The following is a 17131-nucleotide window of genomic DNA, read 5'->3' as shown; positions in this document are numbered from 1 at the left end:
AGAATTCCGGTTTGGACTTATTGTCCGCAAATTTGTTCGTTCCATTATGCGGTTAAACCTCTTTATATGGATCAGTTCAAATCGATCTAGACAAAGATGTGAAATATGATATTCAATCCAGCTCATGAATTCGATCATCAATTTCTTTCCTCGGTCCAAAATTATTCGGTTGCAGTGGGGCTCTACAGTTTAGTTGACTTAAGTACGAACGCGACCCAAGCTAAGTTAAGTCCGATGCTCTGATGTGCGTTTAAAGTTTTGTTTGTTTCCATCGCTTTGTGAGGTAAATTTTCAACATAAACCTACATCCCTCCCCCACCGCTTTTGAGGTGAAATTACCCCCGGAATGCTACGAGTGACATAGGGGAGTACCATTTTCAAGTGTAATATACATACTTTTGTACAATTACGGGACGTCGTTTTGGTATTTGGTTCCATTTATGAATGACTTTGATGCCAATACCACGAGCAGACGCAGGCTACAATAAGTAAAAACATCAACATATTCACTAATTAAACCCATTAAACAAACTAACAAACTGTGGCAATGGAAAATTCAACTTGTGACTAGTGCTGAACAACCAGTGTAGTTAGTAGTCAGTCAGTGTGTTCCATGCTATAAATTTCGTCGTCTTTTCAATTAAAAACAACTGAACTTTAAAATGATTCAATTATCATTGACGACAAGGGTGTACAAAACACCCACAATATTAAAGGTCAATAAGCAAAATTTTTTCTTAACTAACAGAGAAGATTTTTGTTTCAGTTAGATTCTGAGATTCATTTGAAAATAGATCTTTTTTGAATAAACCTCTGAACGCCAGATTTACTGAGTTTTCATACTTGTGGGTCTTTATGTGCTAAGATCATTGCTTCACGAATCTAAATTGATTTCAACAAGTTCAGTGTAGTTTTCATCGACTAAGCGTAATCGTCTAGCTGCAAGCGGAATCCTATATCGCGACCACAGTAGTTGATGTCCTACTGTACTGTAGCACACCTGGTGGACCCTCACAAGCCACAAGTGGAATCCTCTACAGTAACTGATGCCCTATCGCATGCATAGGACACCTTGTGAATCATAACAAGTGGAATCCTCTACTCCTCACTTGCTACATGTGAAATCCTCTATATCACTTCAAAAATAGTCGATGTCCTACTGCACACTAGTGACACCTGGTGAATACTCACTCATCACAAGTAAAATCGTCTATTGCCACAATAGCGTTCATTGTTACAGGCATCTCGACAGCAATACGCGTAAAACAAATCCAACTCACCGGTTTGATAATCCATTTCTGTTTACTGCCGCCGTCCTCCCACGCGCGTTTCAATAGTTTCATATCGTACGGTAGACAGTACGTCGTTGGAAAGAATCCGAATTCGCGTTTACCGAAGTGCACCTGCATCTTCGATAGATTGCGCCACAGTCGGTCTTTGCGCCCGATTTGAAATGAGCCGGGAAAATGATTAAGCTACGAAAATAAACGAAAAGACGTAAAAAGACAAGTGTTCACTGAAAAAACTGTTCACACTTCAGCAATCCGTAATCAATGGAGGCGATGTACATTTGTACAAGACAGGAGAGATTTCCAACATCCACGTCGAACTTTGGTAATCGCGATTCGATACTGATATGATATGATTTATTTGCATAAAAGATTGTTACAGAGTTTACAAATGAATACACAATATATGGAAAACAATGTACCAATAAATTATGCGAGGAATTAGGAGAAGCCAAAGTTGGCTTAATCTAGTCATAATCCCTCGTCAAGGGTCATTTACGGACTTCTTGTAAATAATTATCACAAAATGTTGTACTTTTTACTTTTTATCTCTGGTTACATATTATTTGCTTTCGCTGAAAAACTGTACACCAAAAAGGACAATTAAGGGGGTCTCTAATACATAGAAACCAAGCGCGCTAACCAGTCGACCAATAGAAGGAGTACATTCGGATAATGATTATAGCGTATGTTGTGTATTCGTAATAATTGAGTCTAAACTTAGCCTTGGAAAACCGAAGTTAGGCAAACTATGTCTAAAACTAGTGAACCATGTGATTGTCACGTTTCACGTTTCCAAGTCCCGCCTGTTGGATATACGCGTAAAAGCTAAAACGTGGCTCCATGTTGTGATTCATTTTGTAAACAGTTGAACTGATTATACTGCGTAAATGTCTAGTTTAACCCATTAGCACTCAGGAATTGCACTATGTAGTGTCAATTACTCCTCAGAAAATTCAAAGTAAAATCTAAGTTCATCACGATACCAAATAGGCCTAGCTCATTTGCTGTTTTATTTCTATGCATTACAAGTTAGTTTTATTTTGTAGTAAATAGTCAAGGCTTTCATATGATGTATGATTTGATGAGATGGTCAACCAAAATCGCGTCCTTTTAGGCCCCCGAAATTCATCCAAACTTACTTGGATTTGTAGTGAGCGCTCAGATGTGTCATGTTCAAACTCGAAATACTCGAGAAATTGAAATAGGAGGATGTTGATTTCTGGTTGGTATTTCGAGGACTTAGGTGTGTAGTTTATCATAAGCTATTGGGTTTGAATCCTACTATAACCGTTTTCGTGCAGCATACGAAAAAAGTGCCGGGGCGGATTCGGGCGGCTTGAGGAGTAATAGGCAGGGCGGATACGGGCGACTTGAGTGCTAATGGGTTAAACACAACTGATTTCAACCTTACTCAGTCTTAAGAATATTCACATCTATGCAAATACTGTCAAAGTGATGTTTTTCAAACACACTTAGTAATGACAACGGATGCCTTTGACAATCTGATTGAAAAGATGGCTTTTTACTTAAACCCGATCCCCATCACAAACGCGAAACTAACCTTTTGATATTCCCTGATTGAGCGAAATCCTTGAGCTTTCATGTGTTTACCCCAACATCCTAACCAATCGTAACTTTCTGTAAAAGGAAGTGACGGACTCAGTAATGTTTAGACACCGACCAAGAAATCACGACCTGAATCCAGTTTTCTGGCAAATTGAAATTAGCTCGTTTCCGATGTTTTTACCTAAGAATCAGTAAGATAAAATACCCACTCTATCGGTATACAGATTCAAAAGTTTTAGAAATCATGAATTTATTCAATCACACTGGTCACACCAGATGATGATCTTTATCTAGGCCTATAATGTGAGTTCAAAATGTCATGTTTTTTTATCAGTCTTTGATTGAACTAATTCTCGATTTTTGAAACTTTCAATTCAGCATATAGGCTAGTGGGTTTTCATCTTTACTCTGTTCTCCAGCTTTGAGTGTGGTTATTCTACCACCTAAGAGCCAAATTCAAATTCTAAAACAGCAACTGGATATTTCTACACATTGAACGATGATTTGAATGAACTTACTCTTCGAGTATCTGAAGTGCGATCTCAGGAGCAAATTCTTGACGATGTTTGGCGTAATCGGACTCAAACGCCATTTGAACATCTTTCGAATCTCCCACGGCAACTGTTCGACTGAAATTGAGAAAAATTATCAAATTCTTTTTCTAGTGGCATATCACAAGAAAAAAATTCTTCGAAAAACATTAGATCCTGTTGTCTACTCAGTTCATTGGCAGCTGGTGAAATCCTCCATCAAGTTGCGATAAAATGCCGAGTTTGGGATTGAGAAATACAGCAGACTCTGTCCCGTACAGCGGTAAAGTTGAGAATGGTAAAATTGTCCACTAAGTTTGGGTCGAAAATACCGAGTTAGAGTTTGAGAAATACAATAGACTCTGTCTGTTGCTGCAGTAAGAGTGATAATGGTCAAATTGTCCACTAAGTGTCAAATATCGAGTAAGAGTTTTGCGTTATCAGCCGGTCTAGTTCAACACAGTTTCAAGATGGCATCTCCGCAACTCGGCGCCGCAAAAAAATAGATTCACAAATTTTCGACATCAGGAGTGCAGGTATCCCTGGTATCAAAGATTTAGAATCCCAGGAAACCTATTCAGTATCATAGGTAACCTGGGAGCTCACAGGTCGGTGAGACAGGTCTCTCTTGTATCTATGCAGGTGCGGATCCAGAGGGGGTTGGGGGTTTCTGGGGTCATGACCCCCGCCTCCTCAGCTATAAAAAAAATTTTTTAATGGTTACCTTGAAGGAATGTTCTCAAGACAAAGCGCACGAACAGTACCAGATAATCGGCACAATATCATCTTATGTTTGGCCAAACAATATGCTGTGTAGGCCCCCTATCAGAGATTTTAGTCGGCGGTTTAACATTATTATATGAACCCCCTCCTGGAAAAATCCTGGATCCGCGCCTGCTACGGTATCGGAGGTATCATCGGCAACTCCCAGGTATCTCTTCGGTATCAAAGGTATCGGAGGTAACCTGGGAGCTCAAACGGTCGGTGAGACAGGTTTGAACCGTGAGTTCGAGAAATATAGCGGACTAAAAAATCAGGTAGAGTTTCGTCGTCAATAACTGTTAAACGGAAAGGTTTAACCCTTTCCGTGCTGACTAATTAATACCCTATAGTACTTGAGAAAATGTGAAAATTTGGGAAAATTCAACCCTAGTGTGTTGAATAACGGGAATACCAATACAATGCATCTACACCGCGGTGCGGTGTATCATTAGTTACTAATATTTCACTATGTTTGACAGGTGCTGCCATCTTTCTACAGACATAATTACTAATTAAATCAATACACCGCAGCGCGGTGTACTAGCAAGATCCATTACCGATTTATACACCGCACTGCGGTGTAGATGCACTGAAAGGGTTAAGTAGATACGTACCTTGTTCGCCTTCAGACACGAAATTAATCGTCGGCGGCACGTTAACGAAGAGACTCTTTGACAGAGCCGGCTGTATTTCGGCGCGAGTCGTCGGCGTCGAACGAGACAACGAACTGGCCGATCGGCGCGCCGGGGTAAGCGGGCGCTCTCGTGCGATCGTGTTCTCTTTCAGCGTGAGATTGGCGAATCGCCGCGTCGCCGAGCGAACGCGGGCCGACGACGTTCGGGACGGCGAACTCGACGAGCAGACGTCCGTCTCTTCTGTAATACAGATATATTTTCTGATAATAATAATAATAATAATAATGATAATGATAATAATAATAATGATAATAATAATATATAAGTCTCATATAGGGCAGGTATCCTATAAAAACAGTTCACATGCGCTCCTCAAGTAAATATTGTCTGAATAGAGGTGTCTTAAGATGAGTCTTGAACTGCTCCAGAGAAAATGAACTTTTCAAATTGAATTTTCTAATATATAATACTATGATTTCCGATCACCGTTTCCTGTCTGAGCTAAATTCTTTCTTACACAACTAGGGCCACATTTAGCTGTTTTTAGCATTTTCATTCCTCCCATCATTTGAATAAAATTCATCACAATTCTCACTCATTTTCAATTTTTTTCTGCAGTCCTTCCGAGGTTTTATGCGGAAAATATTTATTTAACAAATAATAATAAATGTACCCTTCCATTCTAAAATGACTACCCAGTACAACAACAAAAAATAAAATTTTATTTTTATTTTTTGCTCTATCCCACTTTTTCTTGAAAAAATCTGTACTCCAAGGTCTAAGCGCTTTGCTTAGACTTTTCAACCATGTTCAGCCATGCAGATACGAGTCATATATTTTATGACACATATTATGGCGAGTCGAGCCCAAAACAACAACAAATGACCAGTACACAATCACTCAACCGTCCGCCTGTTCAACTGTTTAACAACACGAGTATTTATGACTTATCTATTTCAATTAAACATGAAAAGAACTGTTATTAAAGAGGAAGTACTTAAGATCAAGATTAGTCTGTTTAGCGGTCATGCAGTGCCGGTGCACTTTAGGCCTATATCCGTCCTTTTACAACCATTGACAGGAAAATACGCAAAAGTAGGCAAAACTCTTCTAATTAGGTAAAAATCCCCATTTCAAAGCAATATATTTTCTAAATTCTGTTCATTTATCACCATTTTTAGTGGGTTTCTGGCATTCTGCAAACGGTAGAGGATAAATGAAATTTAGAATAAATAAACTTTTAATTTGCGATATTTTTGATATTCAAACATCTTAATTATGCAATGAACTCATCAATGAACTTCTCATTGCGCGATACAATAAATTTTCTAGAAATAATGAATTTATAACGTCTGCAACATTTGTAAAATCTAAGCTGTAATACGTAGGCCTATATTTTGAACTGTGCGCAGAACTCTTTCTATCTTTTGCTATATTAAAGCTGTTCTAAACATTTAGTTGAACTTAGTTGATTTGCTGTATTTTCTAATTCAAAATGTACAATAACTGTTATGCTCATTAGGCCTATATTATCATGTTATACTGTTGAGTAGAATATGTTCGGCATCTCCTTGCACTGCATTCAAAAGGTATAGCAGCAATTTTTACATACTTTGAACAAGAATTGAGTTGTCCGCAAACCACATCACCAAAAGCAGCGATCACATAGGCCTAGGCGTTTTGGGCCCGACCAAAAAACATCGGACCAGATCTTAGCATAGGATGAATGATTGCGTTTGAATCGCATCTGCTTCCGGAATAATGAGCATTGTCTAGTATCGAGTGAGTGGTTTGCGTATCAAATGCGCTCTCTTATTTGGTACGGATAATAATTATAATAATAATTCAATTTATTTAGCACCCTTTCCCCTGTTCAAAGGCGCCGTTGATGATAAAACTTCATATGCTGCTTTGAACAAATGAGTTTTAAGTTTGCATCTGAATGACAGACCTGATGTCTATGAACGGATTGATGATGGTAGAGAGTTCCATATTTGAGGTGCTATAACTAAGAATGAAATACCGACGAGGCCAGAGTCAAATTTGGCCCGGGCCAGATCGCAGCAATAGGCTGAGAACAAGTTTTGTAAATGTCGAAGGCCTTCGAAAATTCAATAGAAAATGTTTATTCGAAGTATTTGCATTTGCTTTATGAGCGCTGTTTAATGACCACCACACTGTGGAGAGTGGTAGCGTTATCAAACATTCACAACTCGCACGCAGTATTTATACAAGGGATGAAAAGCGTGCACACATAATCACAAAGCACGAACACTAAAACAATACGAGAGACGGAATCGCTGCACTGCGCGATTGTCTTCGTAAGTGAATTCGCCGGTCTAACACGATACTATCAATACCAGGCCCTATTGCGAGAAACAATGGAAAATTTCGGAGTCGGAATTGAATATTTCATATGGATATAATAACGAGCACAGCTAATCCAGTTGAATCGACGCGTTTTAGTTTAGAGGGGTTGGAAGCTTGATACTTGATCGTCGCAGCCTATTGCTGATGTTTGACGGGTTCCATTACGTTGCGGAGCGGAGAATTTTATTTCAATTTTGTCAAAAACATGGCATTCAAAGCTTTCGCTGCCGCACTTCCAACGCAAGAAGTCTCATTCCCCTTCTCACCATACAACACGGGCCTAAATTGCGAATGCATGGCCCAGTACCGCAAACCATTTTTAAGTTCAGGCCAGGATTTAGACGCGGTTCGGGGGTTCCAACAAACACCCCTCCCCTACTCATTGACGAAGTTCCGCCCAGATGCAGGCCTTAAGACAAGCGCACGCTTCAAATATAAACATACCGATCAAATTTAGAAAACAGCCGTCTTTGGATTTTTTTTCTCTCACTTGGAGATGGAACAGAACACTTGCGAAATTATTCTAGGACGGATACTGGTTTATGCAGCAGTATTTCATTAGTGATGGTATTATGCAATGAGCTCTGGACCCAGTGCCACAGTTGTGAGCTAGAGTTAACTCTGGGTTAAAATTAGTTCATTTCCAATGATTTAACTCTGAGTCAAATCTTAACTCAGAACTGTGGAACTGGGTCCTGAAAGATTTCCTGACCACAAACGTGCACCTCTTTAAGATATAGCCTGGGTTCCGTATCTAAGTTTGTCTCGCAGCAGCCATTGTTGGCCACAAAGTTGGTGTCGAGACTTTTAAAGCGTGAAACGGTTTAAAGTTTAGATTCTTGAAAAAATCAAGTATTAACAGTAGCGTCTAAACTGTACCTTGAACTCAGTTTTAACCTCGAAGTTAGACCCAGCTCTTGAGCCAAATCTATGAACTACCTTCAACTTTGACTCTAGAATTTAAACTCGTGACTCCCGATAAGGGGGCATTCATTTATTACGTTTACACGCATAAAATTTAAATTTTTCAACCCCCCTCCACTTTGTACGCATAATCGGCCATTTTTTCATATACATTAAGCATTACAGTACGCAATTGCACTGACCCCTCCCCCTCCCCTAATGCATACGTAAAAAATGAATGACCCCTAAAGTTTTCAATTACGGTTTATCTTGGTCATCGTCCCAAAACTAGAATCATTCTTTTTCAACGTCTACGCACAACCTACCATCATCCGAGCCGTCGATGATGACATCATCTTCCAGATTATCAATAGCTTCGTCGTCATCGTCATCTTCAAATTCGACGTTTGCCTCTCCATCACCGGGCTGACGTTCTCTGTTAGAAAGAAAAAAATCACATCGATCAGTATCAAATTCAGCATTTCAATTAATTCTCCTTTATCATGTACAGTAACCTCCACACACGGCCAACAGTCAGAGCCACAGAGAGCATAGAGACTAGATAACCACACTTAAACGTGGTGAACGCATAATAAGATGAAAACCCACTATCTACAGATTAAAAGAATTTAAAAACAAGAATTTATTTATCCAATCTAAAATATATAGAATACACGACGTTTCGATCTCACCCTAGAGATCATCGTCAGGTGTGAGGTCGAAACGTCGTGTATTCTATATATTTCAGATTGAATAAATAAATTCTTGTTTTTAAATTCTTTTAATCTGTAGTGGGTTTTTATCTTATTAGCATAGAGACTACACTGTAGACTCCTTCATACATTTATACTAATTATACAGTTGTGAGGCGTGGATGATCACTTGTTGATAAAGCGTAAACACTGGGATCTTTTTGATTAGGCTTATGTACTGATAAAATGATTACCCGGTAATGTCTGGTGATAGTAGTTCATTTTTGATCAAAAATGTCTCAGGTGAATTACTGAACACACATGTGTGGACGATCAGGTTATGAAAGTGTGCTGATAAAATGTCATGTAGGGCATTTGTAGTTTTTTTTTTTTTTTATTAGTTTTCATTAAAAAACAAAGGTTATTTACAGAGATACAGACAGACACACAAGTACACAATTACACGTACACAAAAAAAGAAATCTGAAAAAAAAATAAAAATAGAAATAAAAGAGGTGTTTGTAGTTAATCTTCAATTGAAAATATATCCATGTGAAGTGCGGACAATAAAAAAGTTGCCAAATTGGAGAAAATAATAATGATTATTATCATTATCATTTATCTATTTATATAGAACTACAAAATAATCACCACGCTTACATATCACACGAGAAATATACATAAAATATCACATGAGAAATAAAGACAAAACAAACTAAAAAATTAGCTAATCTAAAAAGGCAAGTATTGAGATTAAATTTAAAACAATTAACCGATGGGCATTTCTTTATTCTGACCGGAGGAAGGGAAAAGTGTCAAATGTCTGAGAGCGAGAGCTTGGTCTTGGCTCAAATCGCCTTTCACCTAGAACGCTATGAGGGATCGACCGACCTTGAATCTTAAAGTAAGGATCATGGAGAATTTAAAATCTTACACTATCGAATCTTCCAGCAGTTGTATCGGTTTGAGTCGAATCATTGTGGAAACTGAAGTAAGTTAATCACGATCCCGTGAAAATAAATTTCAAGTCAGCAGAACTGGATTCGGAATAACGTACGACACACACACACACACCTCCAAATTCCTTTCATTGATTGGTACAAAATTTTTAGCGAGCTTAGAAGTTCTATTTCTTTCCCAAATGAAGCTATGATCACCGGGAACCAAGGGTGTCCAACTGCAGCAAGCTCCGGGGCGGATGCTCGAATGTTGATTAAGGTTACCGTCAGTCAAGCCTATCGGTGGCCATTTCTGGCATATCTGATATTCGAAGTCAAATCTGTTTCATACGCGTTATGAAAGCCACCATTTTCCCTGACGAGCGTGAATTTTCTCGAGAAAAACTAATACACTATCTCTTTGCGGTTGACCCCAAACATACACTAAGCTCTTAAAACGTCAATTTTCCTGAGAAAAACTATCTCTTCAGTACGCTAAGCTCTTAAAACGGAAAAAAAAGTTATTCTCCAAGATCAGGAATCTGGAAAGTCTACTGTTGTTTCCAAAAAGAGGGCAAGCATAAAATTTCTCGACGAAAACTAACTGCGTATCCTGATTTAAGTGATTATGTCATCCGATTATTCCAAGATAAAGTTCTAATCAGCGAACAGCCAGTTAAAGAAATAACGTTTCGTAAGCCAGTTTCAAAACTAGTATATTCGAAATCATCGGATTTTACTCTCGCGATGATTCTTTATTAAACACCGGTCCTCACCGACGGACCGAGCAGAAGATATCAATCATAATATACGTTCAATAATGCCGAGCTGTAAAATCATAATCCTCCTATACGACGTAGTGTCAATAGTTACTTCAGCGGTATTAAAAGCGCGATAGCCCTCGAGCTCGTAATGAGAGGCTTTGTATCTTCGCGCGTAAGTACCGATAGAAATTGGACTTAATTCAGCAGAGTATTATATTTAGGCCTATCCAGTGGTTCGCGTGTAAATCACCAACGTAACACGCTTCAGCGTTAGAGACTGTTGCCACTAGCGATGGCGATTATGGTCACTATCCTATTTCAAATTATCAATTTGATATTGCGGTGAAATTTTGCACTAGAAACAGTGACTTGCATGATCCATGATCACTCAAGAATCCATGATTTGCTGATTATTGTAGGCAGTGCACAGAGGCTGTTAAGTACAGTGTAACCTCTCTATACTTAATACTTGGGGTTCCAAAAAAACTAAATAGAGGTAGCAAATGTTCACGCTGCCTACCGGCAGTTTGAGTATTTAACCCAAAATGGTTCAACGGTTTTTGCCGACCAGGTGCGTATTGTATAACTATTGATATATTTTTGTAGTGACAGCTCAAAAGTGCAGTCTATAAGGCCTAAACCAAATTTTAAAAAAACTACTATATTGACTGGTTATTGACTGATGGTCAACTTTTTATCAATGTTCTACTAGCCTGTAGGCCCTATGGGACTGAAATTTACGTCAGATTTGAAATAAATCAAGAACTGTTTGTCATAAAACGTTTGTGTTCTGAACTACGCAGGCACGCACGCACAGTATACCGTAGGGCCTCTACACTGGACTTCTACATTCCTATGTCAACTGAGCACTCACAAAGGTTCCTGATTATAGAACCATCAGTTTAAAGTGTATTGTGCTACAACAGGGATTCCTGTCCTTCATCTTAAAATCAGTTCAGTTAGTGTTGCCTTGTGAGTGCCCGCTTTATCCTCAGCAAGTCAGAAATTGTTGTGGATACCACACAAATCCTGATATTCGAAAAAACCCTCCATGAGGGTTAGCCAATTTACAAATTCTTTTCAAGCAATTTTTCCAAATTATAACACGAAATTTCCCGAGTGATTCCGAGGAATTTTTCAGTTTTGAATATTAGAATTTATTAATCGTTTATGAATCATGTATTGATAAAGAAATGTGTGGTCAATCACAATCCAAATTCCCTTTTTCCTTTAAAGGGTTAAAGGTATTACCTTTAACCTGGGGGGCTAAGTAAATTGAAAAAGAATTAAGTTAACCCCGGGTTAAAAAGTTAATACCAGTCTGTAAAACCGGCCTCTGAGTTATCCAGGATTTTTGCAAAATTTGCCGAATTCACTGAGTTTTCCCTGATTTTTTCTATACTTATCCAATTCCCTGAGTTTTCTAGGTCAGTGGCGCCGCCCTGCAGGAAGGCAGCTACGTTTTAAATGTGAATCGAAATCAATGAATATCAACTTGAATAGATAACTTACTCGTTTGAAGAGAACTCGGAGCCGTCTGCCATTAAAACATCATCGGCGCCGATTTCGCGCTCGTCCCACTTCTCGTCGACCGACTTCTTATGACGCGACGGAGCGCCATCCGCCGACGGCCGCTGTTCCGCTACGACGACCGTCTTTGGCCGTTGCCCTGACACCGACTTCTTCGACGTCGACGACGCGCTCGACGGCAGCGAAGCCCGTCGAATTTCCTGATCCATTTTTACCAGCGTTTTCGCGGTGTCCCCGACGGGTGGCGGAGGCGTCGGCGTCAAACGCTCTTCCGATTTCGTAGCTTTTCGGTAATAACCGGTGATCGTGTTCGTGACGGGCATTTTCTGAATCGAGCCGTCGCCCGGCGACGTCGCGTTTTGCCCGTGCAAAGGCGGTTTGCCGTTGATCGATAACGAGGATGACGCTGACGATGACAGAAGCGTCGACGAGGAAGCCGATGAATTGACGCTCCATAACGACGTGCTACTATCGGTTGCCGTCGTAGCGATTGTCGTCGAACTACCCGACTCGGCGACCGGGTCTTTCACCTCGTCGTACGGCTTCGTCGGCGTGTATCGCGGATTACGCACTTTCGACGCGTCGACTGCCGCCGATTTAGCCGTCGAACCACTAGGGGGCGCCGGCGGTATCGGACGTGGCGCTGCGGCGGGTTTTCTCGAAACGTTGTCCTCGCGCTTCCGATCGGTCTCGGATAGCGTCGGCTTCGACGACGTTTTGGTGGCGGACGGAGTCGCGGAAGACGCCTTCGACGGCGACCTCGACTGCGGACTCGTCGGAGCGGCGGTCGCGTACCGAGCTGGAGTCGGAGACGATATAACCGTACGCGGCGGAGTCGGAGGTCGAGCGTTCAACGTTTTCGGCGTCGTTTTCACCTCAGGTTTCGGAATAACGTCCGCCGATGAAACCCGCGCCGGTTTCATTTGTTTAGCCGCCGCCGAAACAGGTTTCTGATCGCCGGCGGTTGTCCGATTATTCCGAGCCGATTTCGCCGATGCCTCGTTCGCGACCGCGTCTAAATCGATCACGTTCACGTCTGCGGCGAAGGTCACCGAAAGCTTACTCGTCGAGGTCGTCGCGTTATTTACGCGACCGGTTTCCGAGACGGTTTCGTCGCGTTTGCCGACAACGTCTTCCGTTTCGAATTCAGTCCCGACGACGTTCTCGCCGACCGGTTCCGATTTGTTGTCGTCGAAGTTGCGATTTACGCCAACGCCACCTGGTGATTTAACGGTTGAACTGTACGGACGCAGGAACGCGTTTGGGTGAATTCCCGGTACCGACGTTGACGCTGCCGCTGTATAAATCCCGGTAGCGCCATTACCGTGGGGCGTTGTCGCGTGCGGGGTGTAAAACGTGCCGATTTGCGGAGGTTTACTCAAATAGATGCCCGACGATCGGCTCGCGACGATCTGATCTTTTCTCTGCAGCAGACCGTGCGAGTAGTTGCCGACGACCTCGCGCGGATTGACCGGGTGGCTGTACGGGTTGGTCGCGCGCGGCGCCGAGGAGTAAGACGAGTGTATTGCGCGAGGGGACGGCGACGTCGTCGCGTGTTGAACGCTGTCGATGTTGATTTGAGCGTTGCGCGACGGCATGCCGACTCCCGCGCGTAAAGCTTGTATGTCGGCTTGATTGAACAGCGCCACCGGGTGGCTGCTGTGAGCGCTCGCTCCGCTGCTGTACTTCAATTTGGGTTTTTCTTTCTGCTCGCGGAGCGGAAGTTGTTTTTCGAGCGTCGCATCGTCGTAGGTCGGCACCGCTCCCCGGTATGGGTTAAACGATGACATCGTATCTAGATTTTGACAATCCGTCGTCTGCCTGATTTCTCTGTCCGTCTGCCTGTCAGCTGATTTCGAGCATCATCTGTAAATAAAACACAAAAAATAATAACCTAATTTTTCATAGAAATTTGGTGAAAAAAGTGTCTTTATTTCGAATTTGTTTCGAATCTAGAGATGAAATTAGCCTGCCACAGTCAACTGCAGAAAATGAGGATCTACCAGGTGTCGCTAGTGTGCAATAGGACATCAAACTACCGTGGCAATAGAAGATTCGACTTATGGCGAGCCACTAACTAGTATGCAGTACATGCAACATTACCGTAACTCTCAGACTGCTCCGGAAGTTAATTTTGAAGGACTTGTCAAGTAACTGTAAACGGTACCTTGATGTCCAAAAATGCAATAACACCATGTCGTGCGCTCCGTGCTGAAAAGTGCACCAATCACGTTTGACGAGACCAGTGACCGGCGGCTTAAACCACACGGCCACTGCGCCTCTCCATCAGTTGTTTTGATGCTGTTCACAGGCCGAACCTTAAGGCCGACTGCTAGTCCTAAGCATTTATGATTCCGCCCCGCAATGTTTTGCCACGTTATTTGAGTGAGGATCTACCAGATCAATTAAAGTCTATCCACAATTTACACAAATTCATGAATGAATTCTAATAATCTAGAGAGTTTTATCATAACTGATACGATGGGGCCTATTGAAAATGTAGTAAATATGAATAAACCATGTCCTGAACCAAGTCCCCGACGTTATCAAAATCTGTTTTTAAATTTCTATAGCTAGTCGTAATCATGACGCCCAATGACACTTCGAATATCTGTATTCATTTTTTTTTGTTGAAAATCACAATTTCTTTTGCGACGTTGGAAGCAAAACAGGAGTATTAAATGTCAGTATTTCTCTAAGACATGCTCAATTAATCTAGCCGCAGAACAAGCATTAAAAATTCTAGACCGGCACTCCGAAGTCTATAATTGACAAATCCCGACGTCGTAAAATTATTTGACGATGAAATAAAACCTAGACAAATACCGCGTACCGGGGAATCAAACAAACGAGAAATTAACCAGCACGGGATCAGGTTTTGTTGAAATGACCTAGAGAATGTGTTAACACCGCATTCCACCACAAAGAGCCATTGATATTTTGTACGTGAATATTTCGTGCACAAACGAAAAAAGAAAATATAATTTTTTTTTACAAAAAAAGTGACAGTTACCAATATCCAATTAGACGCGCGCATAGAATACCAACCTTCAATCGAGATTGTAATAATAGACTAGGCCTAATAGTAGAAGTCTGAACCGGTAATCACATGGTCGTAAGGAGCCCGGGGGTAAGGTGCCTATATATCCAGGGTGCCTACACTCACAAGCTTAGCTTTATCTATGGCTCCCCTGCTGTTATTTTACCTCAATGTATATAAACATGATCATAATTTCTATATTATTATAATTATAATTGTATTCATTATATATTGATGTAAATTATCCAGGAAATAAAATGATATATGATATTATATTTGGTAGGCCTATACCAAAAGAAATTTTTCAAAATGGGTTTTTCAAACAGAGCGAAATCAGTGCATTTAATTAAGCAAACAACATGGTTCCCACAGTTACACGAATTATAAGAATTCCCGGGATTTTCCCAAGTATTCTATGGGTGATTTTAAAATTTTTCCAAATGGAAAATTGAACAGATACCATCAAAACTACAGTCAATATTTTAGTGGTGACTGGTTGATGAAGATGATTCTCGAGGGAAAATGCTGAAGAAAGTAGCACTTGGGATCATCCATTTATTACGTGCATGGGCGGATCTAGAGCCCAATTTAGGGGGGGGACCACCTAATAAATGTAGCTATGATGATACTGTATTGACACCGGCGTAGGCGCGAGACATTCCTAGCCCGTGCGGGAGTTTTTGAAATTTAACTCTGTTTTGGGGCCATTTCCTGCATTCTGAGGCAAGAATTCGTGACAAATACTTTCCCCTCTTCTGCTGCTGATAAACTAAAGCATAAAAAACAATCTTCACTTAAAGGAGGGAGAAGGCCCGGGCCCCTCCCTACATCCGCGCCTGACGTGTACGCATGAAATTTGACCTTTTTTGTGAAATGTTAATGTGTAAATGAATTTCCCAAATATTCCCCTGATTTGAGGAACATTTTTTGAGCTCTCAAAAATTTCTAAACTGGGAATTATTTTTTAGGCCTATATAGATTCCCAAGTTTTCCCAATTTCCCTGTTCTATGGGAACCATGTAACAACATGTCCAGAACAATATACAAACAAAAAGAGATCTCTATTTCAAATCTTTGAAAATGCAATTTTTTATGAAAAAAAGCAACATGTCTACAGATAGGGGCCTACGTGGAAGGTGGAATTGACTTGAGCTTCGCGCCTTCAACCCTCAGCAAATGGGCTTCCCCTTATCCAACGATCCCAAACACATAATGCCTATGGCCTTGATTCAGGACCCAATCAGTTCTACAGTTGTTAGATTTTGACACTGAAAATGATCCTATTTTCAATTCAAGCCCAACCTGTAGATCTGGGTCCAGAAGAATGGCTAGATAGCCGTGATGCCAGTAGGCCTAATAAATTCAGTAATATACGTTATGTTGTAATCTAAACAGGGTTCCCCTATTTCAGGGATCTACCAGAGACAGTGAATTTGGTGCCAAACAGTTTTCGAAATGTGGTACATCTCAAGCGGAGTGGGTCCCGTATGTAACGGAAGGCTTTCATATTGTAGCAAAATATTGCAATGCCTTCTACTACATTAAGTTCGAATCCCTGTAGAGAGGGAGGGGACGATTTGCATGGAGAGGGAGCTCTCTAAAGCCTTAAGAGGCACAAGCAGGGCAGGGCCTAGTCAGTAACCTGTCTGTGGTTAAGTTTCACGATCGGATATTTTCAGTTGGTATAATAAGCCCATCCGATCATAAAAAGCTTACCACCAACGGCAACGGTAGGTAGGCTAACTAACTGCATGCAGGGCCAAAAATGAAATTTTTCAGGACATATCACTTACTGTCTGTCACACATGCTCTTCGTGCGACGTTTTGGTCCGTAATTTCGTTAATAATCGGTTGATCTGTAAATATTATGCATCAATTTGTTCAGTAAGGAATTTGCATTCAGAAATAAATCATGAACTGGCAGAAATTTGTTTGTGTTTTCTTCTATCAGCGATAGTTTACCTAGCATACGCTCGCGTAATGCTGAAAAACGGCTTTTATGGCCCGTCACGTGGCGCCACCTACTGTATTTTGATATGCTAATGAGCAGGTGATGACGTCACTGTAACGTTTCCGAGCGTCCGCGGAGCGGTTTTTTCAGCATTACGC

The 17131-nt window shown here is 41.0% G+C and overlaps 1 protein-coding gene across 2 annotated transcripts in view; it reads right to left on the bottom strand.

Moving 5' to 3' along the window:
• The window catches only part of LOC141911990 (uncharacterized), a 28440-nt gene that overhangs the window by 10735 nt on the left and 574 nt on the right, over positions 1 to 17131 (bottom strand). For both annotated transcript variants that reach the window (XM_074803131.1, XM_074803132.1), the window contains exons 2-8: positions 11965 to 13848; positions 8385 to 8494; positions 4765 to 5025; positions 3377 to 3487; positions 2854 to 2930; positions 1281 to 1475; positions 397 to 479 (exon numbers count right to left, since the gene is read on the bottom strand). In XM_074803131.1, coding sequence (XP_074659232.1) covers positions 397 to 479; positions 1281 to 1475; positions 2854 to 2930; positions 3377 to 3487; positions 4765 to 5025; positions 8385 to 8494; positions 11965 to 13772 — 2645 coding nt within the window. In that variant the 5' untranslated portion in view covers positions 13773 to 13848. The remainder of the gene's footprint in view (positions 1 to 396; positions 480 to 1280; positions 1476 to 2853; positions 2931 to 3376; positions 3488 to 4764; positions 5026 to 8384; positions 8495 to 11964; positions 13849 to 17131) is intronic.

The sequence above is a fragment of the Tubulanus polymorphus genome, chromosome 10 (assembly GCF_964204645.1).
Source record: "Tubulanus polymorphus chromosome 10, tnTubPoly1.2, whole genome shotgun sequence".
Taxonomy (NCBI): Eukaryota; Metazoa; Nemertea; class Palaeonemertea; order Tubulaniformes; family Tubulanidae; genus Tubulanus; species Tubulanus polymorphus.
The sequence above is the reverse complement of the archived record's forward strand: the minus strand, read 5'-3'. Positions and strand labels throughout refer to the sequence as shown.